The sequence below is a fragment of the Strix aluco genome, chromosome 15 (genome assembly GCF_031877795.1).
Source record: "Strix aluco isolate bStrAlu1 chromosome 15, bStrAlu1.hap1, whole genome shotgun sequence".
In the NCBI taxonomy this organism is placed as follows: domain Eukaryota; kingdom Metazoa; phylum Chordata; class Aves; order Strigiformes; family Strigidae; genus Strix; species Strix aluco.
This window is the reverse complement of record NC_133945.1, coordinates 7,785,872-7,796,071: the sequence shown is the minus strand read 5'-3', so window position 1 is coordinate 7,796,071 and position 10,200 is coordinate 7,785,872. Positions and strand designations below refer to the sequence as shown.

General features: G+C 54.2%; 1 protein-coding gene across 4 annotated transcripts in view; it reads right to left on the bottom strand.

Annotated features, from left to right (window-relative positions):
* Positions 1–3,743: 3,743 nt before the first annotated feature.
* The window catches only part of TOM1L2 (target of myb1 like 2 membrane trafficking protein), a 58,673-nt gene continuing 52,216 nt past the window's right edge, over positions 3,744–10,200 (bottom strand). For all 4 annotated transcript variants that reach the window (XM_074841507.1, XM_074841508.1, XM_074841510.1 and 1 more), the window contains 2 exons: positions 9,941–9,977; positions 3,744–9,410 (listed from right to left, as the gene is read on the bottom strand). In XM_074841507.1, the coding sequence (XP_074697608.1) occupies positions 9,262–9,410; positions 9,941–9,977 (186 nt within the window). In that variant the 3' untranslated portion in view covers positions 3,744–9,261. The remainder of the gene's footprint in view (positions 9,411–9,940; positions 9,978–10,200) is intronic.

Below are 10,200 nucleotides of genomic sequence, written 5' to 3'. Positions count from 1 at the left end.
ACCAAATACCTGGACTGGGCTCTAAATACCTGGGTCGGGCATTAAACACCACTAAGCCCCGGACTGGGGCACCCGTGGGAGCAGGCAGGAGGGCCGGCGTGGGGGACAAGGTGGTGGCTGTGGCTGCAGAAGCCTCCAGCACCTCGTGGAAGCCACGTGCCGGGGTGAGCTTGGGCCACCGTGTCACCTCTCGGCGCTCCTGCAGTTCCCAGCACAGAGGCAGGACATCTGCCTTCCCCCTCCCAGCTCCGGGGTGCAGAGCACGTCCCAGCACCGCTGCCCGACGGCAGCACGGCCCGGGGTGGGAGAAGCTTCCCCGGCCCCGCTTAGGGGATGCTGAAGCACTGAAGCTGCCCCGTGAGCCCCCACTGAGCCCCCGCAGCCTCCCCGGGTGCTGTGAGCTGCGGGAACCAGGAAAACCACTGGTGCTACTGGGGTCCAGCCCCGTGGCTGCCCACGGGTGGTGGGTCTGGGCATGGGGGGGTCTCATGCCAAGGCAAAGCCGTGCTGCCGTGCCCCGCAGCGCTGCGTGGTTTCTTACTGCTGGGAATAACTTAGGAAAAGCAAATGTGCTGCAACATCGGCCCCCTAAAAGTTTGCTTTCTCCTGCACCACAGAGTTCGATCTGAGGCTCCCTGTGAATTAATTAACCCTGGATGTCCCATAAAAACCTCTTTCCCAGCCTCACTGGCTTCCATGTGGCACCCCTGGGCAATGTGGGGATCCCCTGCATGGCATGGGACACGCAGGGCTCACCGGGGACTGCGCAGAGCACGTGGCAGTGGCAGAGCCGGGGGTGCTGGGCCCCTCACCCCCACTCAAGCCACCTCAAGCTGGGGACATTAACCTGTGGCCGAGCTGGGGACGAGCCCAGGGAGTCCTGGCTCAGCTCCACGCTGGTGGCTGGGGCAGCGTCACCCGCATGCAGGCCACTGGCAGCCGCTCGGTCATCTCTCACCCACAGCAAACACCGCCGGAGACCCACAAACTGCCATGGGGGGTGTAGGGGGGCCATGTGCTCCCCCACTTATTTGGGTCACCGGGAGAAGCCAGGCTCCGGGGTTTCCTTTTGCTTTCAGGAAAACCCTTGCAGCAGCCTGTGTGCTGCAGGAGGAGAGGGCAGGTTTCCAGGGCCGGGGAGATGGATGCGCGGCGGCTTTAGGGCAGCCTCGTGCAAACGTGAGGGTCACCCGCCTTTAATAACCCCCACGAGTCCCAGGGCACAGCCTTCCCCGTGAGACACGGAGGGGAGAAAATCACACGCATAAACACAGCTTTATTTTCACACAAGCTACGGGCAAAGCTGGATTTTTCAGGGCTCCTTCCCCAACCTCAAGCCTCCCCCCTCCCGAGCCGGAGGGGACGTGCACCCCGAGGACCCCCACACGCTGCTTTCCCCCGCTCCGAGGAACCGAAGCAAACGAGCAGCATCCTCTGAGCAACGGGGAAGAATTAAACACCCCGGCAGCTCCGTGGGACGGGGTGGATTTGGGGGCCGGTGGATGCAATGCGGGGTGGGGCTCCCCGGGGTGAGCTTGGTTGCGGGGTAGGGAAAACCCCGCCCGTAGGACCAGGGCCACGCAGCCAATAAGCGCGGCGGCCCGGAGTGGAGTGATTCTGCATCACGGCTCAGGGCCCGCGATTACATCATGTCGGTCCTGCGGGGATGGCAACGGGGGCCACGTGGTTGCTCCGGAGTCGCTGAGACGTTTTCCTGAGCGCAGGCTGGGAGGAAACCGCAAGGATGAGAGAGAAAACAAACCGGCCCCAAAATGGTTGGGTTTTGGCCACCCAGCCGGCCGGGCAGGCTCACGGTGGCTCGTGGAGCATCGCCCTGAGCCGCACTGGCGGCAGCGCCAGGCTCTGGGACGTGCTGTGTTTCCGCTGCAGAGCTCAAATGCGGCAGCACCAGGCACCCCTGCGTGGAGCAGCACCCCCCCACAACCTGCTGCCCCCTCGCTCAGCCGGGTGGGTTCCCCCAAAACGCCGTGCCCAGCCGGATGAGAGCCCCGCCGGCCGTCAGCACAGCTTAACCCTGCGCTGGGAGCAGCCCAGGGCTTTGCTGACGTGCCCCAGGTGCAGCCCTCAGCACCCCTCACGCTCTGGGGGTTGTTTTGCTGCGGAGGAGCGTGGCGTTAATCATTAATTCGTGTCGCAAACAGATTCAAAGCCTCTTCTCTCCTTCACTACCTGTAACCCCGCTTTGTCAACTATCCCTTCCTGAGCCACGGCTTGGGTAAACACCCAGCCAGGCCCGGCGGCACTCCAGCACGCCGCGCAGCCCCCGCTCGGGGTTTATTTACCCCGAGCTGAAATGGGAAAAGGCGAATGGACGCGTGGTCACTTCCCGTTCGCACCAGGATCCAAACTGGGTGCCCAATGCTGGAAAGCAGCGACAGGCACCCAGAGCCCGTGCTGGGCTCTGCAGGGCACTCTGTGCTGCGGCTCGGCAGCTCGGGGAGGGCAGTGAGCTGTGGAAGCCCCCCCTGGCCCACGCTGGGAGCTCACACAGTATCTGCGGGAGCACAGGCAGGTTTGGAGACGAGGAGCGCATCAGGATTCCCAAACCCAGCGAAGCCATGCTTGCTTTGGGGACTCGGGTGGGTGACACGCATGAGACATCCCTGTCTGCTTGTTCTGTTCTTATAATCTTTGCACCCACTTTGGGCCCTGTTGGAGACAGAATTTAGGATTAGAGAGATCTTTGTCTCGTGAATTTAACCGTGGGGCTGCAGAAGGCAGTGTGATGCAGCCCCCCCTGGCAAGCAGCAGCCCCCTGTTCTGGCAGCCTTCCTCCTGCACAGCGCTGGAAATTTATGACCCAGGGCTTTTTGTGCGATTTCTGCTCTGTCAGGGCAGCGGTAGCTCCGCACCTTTCTCAGCAGAGCTGGGCCATGAACCTACCCGAATCTATCCGACACAGAGTCAGGCACATGATCAGCGCGACGGTAAACAAGCTGGGGCAGAGCTGGATTTAATGCATGCTAATCTGCAGCTACAAGGAGGGGAAACCCATCTTTCAAGCTGTTCCACACACACCCCTTCCCCAAAGCAGCTTTTAAACCACAGACCATTAGTTCTGATCTTTGCGTGTGAGATGGAGGGCACCATTCTGACAAACTGGTTCATCTTTGGCCAAAATAACGCCGTGTCACTTCTCCAGGGTTCCTAGATGGCTGCTCTTCCCTCTCTGCCCATCACAACCACCCTCAGAAATGATGTTGGAACAAATTCCTGGCTGATGAGTCAGGAAAAGTTGCCCATTGCATGGGCTGGGAATGTCACCGGCATTGCAGCGCACAACAGCTCCTCACCGTCACTTTCTAGGTCACCAAGGCAGGTGATCTGAAGTCACCCTGAGAACCATCTGGCAAGCCCTGCAAGGCGGGCAGGCGCCCCACCAAGCACCAAGGTTGTCCCCTGTGTGCCCATCCGACATCAGCCACAAAAAACGTGCCAAAGATTCAGTGGGGAGCAAATTCACCAGCAGCGGCAACACGCCGCCGGGTACGGCAAGACCCACGTAAAGACAAAAAGAGCATCTTCTCATGGACAACCCTTCTCCCGGTGAGAATACCTGGGCCTCTGGCATGTGGAGGAAACCCGAGGATTCCCAAAAGCCTGCGTCATGTTTTGACATCCGGGCAGCCGCAGACCGAGCGCGTCTCCCGCGCTCGCTCGTACCGTGTGTTCAGGCCAGGCAGCGAAGCAGAGCGAGAGACAGACAGGTACCATCCTCCAGGTCACTCTAGTAGTGTATTTATTGGAATATCTCACATGCAGGAACCAAAGTAGAGATGATTTCTGGAGCAAGTTAAACAATGGCAGATTAATACAGTTGTATCATCCTTAACGTAAACACTTTCTACATGAATACAGCAACGTTTTAGTGTTGGGTTTCTTTGCTTTTTGTGTATTTTGTTTCTCTTTACATAGTCAGTCTCTTTAAACAGTTATGTCCCCCTTCTCCCCCTACCCCATTCCCAAACAAAAAAATATCCAATATCTTCAGTAAATAAATATTATCCACTTTTATCTGGAAAGCCTACAGCTGTAATATACAGAGAAGCTATTACATAGGTTACAATTGTAGGGTTAACGATAGCTCATAATAACGTGTACAGAATGAGGAGCTCGTACTCATAAAAACACGGAGCAGGGTGGGAAGTTTGGCGTTGATTTGCCATGGGCTAAAGAGAACCAGCACCGGAGCCCGGCGCCGCTCGAAAGCCAGCAGGCTCTCGGTGAAACACAACCTCGCCTCTCCCCGGGACGGAGCAGCTACCTGGGGCACAGCCCGGGGAGGCTGGGGCTGGCAGCCTGGGGCTGGAGCAGGCAGGCACAGCCCGTTCCGGAGGCTGCAGTTTGGGAGGGACGAGGGGAAGGTGCTGTGTGGGCACCAGCAACGCCTCTGGGCGCCTGGCACAAGGGGATCGCTGCCTCCTCTCCTCTGCTGGGCGACACGGGTGGGTGGGTGCCCCCAGCAGCTGAAGGGTTACCTCCAAGAAGGCTATAAATCCACTCACTGATCGCCTGCTTCATTATTTCCATAAAAATAACTGTCCTGAGCTGTTTTTTTCCAGGGTAGGCTCCGCAAGGCTTGCGGTTAGCATTTAGGAGGTAAACAATGACTGAGCTGGATGAGGCTGGCCTGGGGATGGAGATAGCACAAGCAGTTCCCACTCCAGGACTCCCAGCAGCCGCAAGAGACCTGACAACTCATCGGATGAAAAAAAAGACTGCTGAAAACGCTGCTGCGTTTGCTCTCCGGGTCCACATGTCCTGTCCTCATGGGTGAAAGCAGAAGAGCATTAGACAGGAACAGGCAGCTTACAGAGGGGGACCATCACCCCTGCCCCGGGTCTGAAACCACTGCCCCGATCTGTTCTTCCACCACTGGAGGGAAACATCTTGCCACCACAGCCAGCTCTGCCGAGTCCTCCATTTAAAAGTGGAAACAGCCAATGCACCCCCTATAAAAAAAATTTAAAAAAAGCCGAACGAAGTCAAACGAACAGAAACCCCCACTAAAATCCTTCTTCAGCTTGGAGGTGTAAAAACAGCCCTGGAAATGGCAGAGCTGATTTGCTCAGCACACCTCAGAGATGGAGGCTGTGATAATTGGAAGGGGAAAGGTATGTTGGAGGCTACGTGAGGGCCCCGGTAAGGACCAGTTTCTGCATTTATGCTGTTCCCTTTAAGAGACACCATGCTACGTTTTTATGAGCAATTCTCCTATGAGCCTTACCTACATACTAAACACCCTAAATGTCTGTACAGCACATTGTTATCTATTACACCTGCCAAAGATGCAGCTGAAATCTACACATAACGATTAAAAAACCCAAAAGGATATATTTAAATAGAAACCATTCATTTCTTACATCTCAGCACATGAATAGTTAACAGAAGAGGTTAAAAAACACACTGGAAAGAAAATATATTGACAAAATAAATATTTTAACCTAGAATAGGGTATGATTAGAACTTACAGAGGACCCCAATAATAATTTAGTGTCATTGAGTGTCAAGCTGTGATTCCTAATATGCCTAGAAAGCGTTGGGATGTTATTTTTTATGGAAAGTGGATCAGGCTGCAGCTCCAGCCCTCTTCTCACAAGCGTCGGAGCCACGTAAGTCCTCTGCCCACTTGCACAGAGGAAGAACTCAGAGTGAAGGCGAAGGAAGAATAAATCAAGAGGGTGGTCTTCTGAAGTGAAAAACCCCTTCCCTTTCCCTCAAACAGTTTCCACCACTCAGGTTTGCTGCAGACCACAAGAGGATGGGGAAGATGAGAGATCCTGATACAGGACATTAGGGAAGCTCTAGCACAGCTCTTACATTTGTTAAAGAAGATTTGGGCTAAACCACCCATTTTTCCGCACTCTCTGTCCCCTTCGGTGCTTCCAGCCACTGTGTGCTCAGCCTGCGAGAGCCACGTCTGGTGGATTCAGGCTCTAACTCTAACTCAGCGCAGGGCTGCGCTTTTATGAAACCCATCAAGGGTCCTGCCAAAATGCCATTTAGCCTTTGCCCCAGGCTGAGCACACACCTCCTGAGGAAGGCATCTCCAGAGAGCTGCTCTACTTCCAGCAAAGCCACCGCTTGTGCCGACAGCACCTGCCACCCCCTGCAAACAGGGCCTCTGCTTTCCAGCCAGTAACGCGGGCGTCAGCGGGGACCACGCAGCGCCTGAGGTTACAAGCACAGAAGAGAGTCCCTTGAGTTGTGCCAACACACGCTCCTTATCTCCCCTCAGCCCCAGCCTTCTTGTTTCATCTCTTCTCCTCCACGGTCGGAGAGAACAGCCACTGACAGCTCTGCAAGATCTTCCAGAAAGGGACCAGGTTCTCTCTAAAGCAACAACTTGGAAGTCCCAGGACAGGTTTAGCATGACAGAAAGAAGGAGCGTTAACAGCACGCTTCCCACCCCCGCTTTTTGCTGAGGGGTGGGGGAAGAAAGGCCAGCAAATCCGCAGCAGTGGGACTCTGCAGGGGGGCTCGGTGACAGCGCCAGTGCTATCCTTGCCACTCAGCATCGTTTGACAAGGTCCCCATGCTTGAGCAATGCGATTATCTCCTCCGGCTTGGCAGGGAAGCTGGATTAACATGCTTAGAATCACCTGATGCGGCCATTTACAGGGTCAATGTGTTTCAAGGATTTAGAAGAGAAAATACACACTTAAAACGCCCACGGAGCTTTCTGCATTGACAGGAATACCAACAATTCATTCTGTGCTGGCAAGATTGCTCAGGCAATCACCAGACACCGTCTGAAATCAAATCAGCGTCACAACAGAAGTTTCCTCAGGTTTCTGGGAGCTGGTGGCCACATCTGACGTGTTGCAGCAAGGCAGGGTCTGGCAGGAGCTGGCAGCAGGGTGTCTGGCAGCCAGGATGTGAGCACTGGGCTCACCTTGTGTTATACAGCGAGCGCAGTGGGCGAGAGCAGCAGTGCATTCATGCAATCAAGGCAGACTGTCCTGGCACTTTCCATTAGCCACAGAGAAGATGAAATGGAGAGAAACCCTCTGCAGATCTACACAGAAGGGTAGGGAGAGGGCCAGCAAGTGGGGAGAAGAGGCAGCTTGATCCCCAAGCTATCTCCATCCTTATGCTGATTTTCTTCATGCACTTGCAAGCCAAGCAACTTTCTGCACAGCGCAGAGCTGACAGGGAGCAGTGAGCTACAGAGCAGCAATGAAGTGCCAAGCCAGTGCCGAGGGGGTGGCAGGACAGCCTTGCCTGGGCCCAGCTACACAGGCAGGGATCCGGGAAGAAGCAGCAGGCAGGGCAGGAGAGAGGAGAGGATGAGCAGAGACAGCACAGAGTAACATCTGACCTGGGACAGCCTGGAAATGCTGTGCTAAACAACGCCTCCCTCTGAAGATTAATCTGACCGCTCTCAAAGACCATCGGTGCTGCAATCAGGCCATTTGGTAAAAGGTTTTGTGTGTCACAACCTAGCAAAGCGTGGTGTGCCCTAGAGAGTATGTTACGAGCCGAACTAACTATGCTCAGATAAAAGCTTCTATCACTTTCACATCAAGTGTTTATAGCCCAGCTTCTTGGTTTAGAACAACTTCTGAGAGTGCTCGACAAAGATCAGCATCCCGGGAAGCTCAGACATGCCAACTCAGAACAAAGTGGCTGGTTGCCCAAGACCTGAGCGCCCTGAGGAAGAGGGGCTGGAGCTCTGCTGCCTGCATGGGCGTCCATCTGATAAAGTGCCTCTCTGTCAGGACAGGAGATTCTCCCTGCCATGCAGCGTTCAGCTCTTTGATCCCGCCATCTTGAGCCGCTGGCTTCCTCCCAAGGAACACGCTGGGGGAAGCAGCGATGGCTGGAGCTGCCTGCTCTAGCTCTGCCTGTCAGCCCAGCGAGGCAGGCAGACATGCTGGAATCCTTTCTGGCAGCTCCAGGAAGAGCAGCACTCTCGGCCATGCCTCTGGCAAGCAAGGGGATATGCTTGTTTGCACAGACAGGAGAGAGACTGTAGCCCCATAGGAGCTGGGTGTTAATAAAGGGCCAGAGGTATCAAAGGACACTCCAAAAATTACAAATAACACGGCCACAATCATCCAACACTTTCTCAGGTCCAAACGTAGAAGGAAATGAGGAGTTTCACCTCCAGCACAGGCAGGCATGGCTAATCCCTCCGTGGTAACCGTCTCCCTCAGCATTTTCGTACAAGCCTCTGTGAGGTTTGCCTCTTTTTCTCATACCTACCACCAAGAACCAGCATGTCTATCCTACCAGGCATGGCAGGGAATCCAGGAACCTCAGTTCACACCCAGTCCACGAGCAAGTCCCATCCATCTGCATGGATGTTATTTACAACAGTCGAGACAAATGCAGAGCTCTACAGTCACTGAAGAAGGAATCTAAGGTAAGGAAAAAATAACCTAGCTATTTTAAAAGGCAAACACACTAGAAAAAATCCTCATGTGAGAATGCTCTTCCAAAGAGCAAAATGCTTCATGCGCTAACGTTACAGCATCCATTTAGCTCAGCGTTTTTCATTCTCGACAACTGCCAGACCTACTGGACATGGCCAACAGACTGCTTTCAAATTAGAGCAAGCCCAGATAAAACACAAGGAAAAAAATACCCTGTGAGATTTAGAATATGAAGCGCCGCACAAAGTGGGGAAAAGCGACCACCATATGGTACTGGGAGATGTGTGAGTGGGAGAGTAAAGGATTTTAACTTGTGAAGCACATGTTGAAAGGGGAACAGTTGTTCCTTGCTGTCGAATCTGACACGAAAGCCAATACATTAACATTTTATCTAAAAATAAAGACACACTCCTCCTGAACATTCCAGCTCAGTCAATTACATGCTGATCGACAGAGCAGTCTACTTGGCAGGACCTGCCTACAGAAGAGGATGATCCCTACATAAAATGAAGGGCAAGGCTGCTCTCTCCCCTCTGGGCTTTTGTTTCAACACAGTGTGACGTACTCATGCATTCTAAAGGGGTTTTCAGCATCAAGAGCCGGTTTTGTGCAGCTGGGATAGGAAGGAGGGGATTAGGCGAGTGCTGGAGAATTGTGGTCTGGCAGGAATAGTGTTGGACTTAAATAGAAAGAGTCAGCTTGTGGGGGTGGGTTGTTTGGGGAGGGGGGAGGAACGAGAAGCAATCTATGAAATCGGGGGGAAGGGGGTCGTTGTTAACCAAGTACGGTGGGAGGACAAAGTGGCCGTACAGCGACATTCGCCTGCAGAGCACGGGGGTGGGAGGGTGGCTAAGAGCAATCTTCACAGTGCAAAGAGGGCATCCTCCGAGCGCTCTTGCTTTTTCCTGCTGGAAGGATTTGTCGGAGGGGTGGGGGCTTCCAGGGGAGGGGATGGCAGATTGGGAACCATCTCCGCCGCTTTGGCTCGCTCTTCTAAAAATTTGTCAAACTCTGCAATGCAAAAAAAAAGAAGGAAGACAGGTAAGAACTGGAGCTGTACATTTAGCCGAGGGGACAGAGGTTAGCAGGGTCTGAAATTCCAGCGCCTGGCGTCCCATCGGGCTGTGTTTGCAGGCACACATACTTGTACAGCCTGACTTCCTCAGGAAAGGGTACAGCCGTCCTTTCAGACACCCTAGCTCAGGCAGCAGAGGGAATCAAACACACGCCACGCCATCGGCTGCGACAGAAGCAGGAAAACATCATTCCAAAGGGCTGAGCAGCTTGGGGATGCATTCCTGCTGGCACAAACACAGTGCACAGCCAAGGAAGATGGCAGGAAAGCAGCCGGGAGGGCTCCTCACACCATAAGTATGAAGTTTTTGATCTGAAATGCTCTCCTTCTGCCTTTCCAAGTGCAGAAGCATTTGCCGGGGCACATCAGGCTGGGAGAAGTCAGCATCTCAGCAGGGATCAAAGCAGATAAGTCAGTCTGCGCACTAACCTGAGAACGGCTCATAGCCACAGGCATCTCTGCTTACCTTCACTGGTCACTCCTTCTTCCAGTTCGTCTCCTTTCTGCAATTGGAACAAAAAGGCGTGTGAACACACAGGCAGCGCTTCACCTTTGCTACTATCTTCTACACACGTTTAATGCAACTGGACAGTTTCCACCACTTGTTTCCACATGCTAACTGTCTGAGCAGGGCGACCTGGGGAATTCGCAGGGCTCCCACGTCAGGAGGCCAGTGGTGACTGACATTTCACTGCGCTGCAGAGCAAGAGGATGATCACTAGGGAT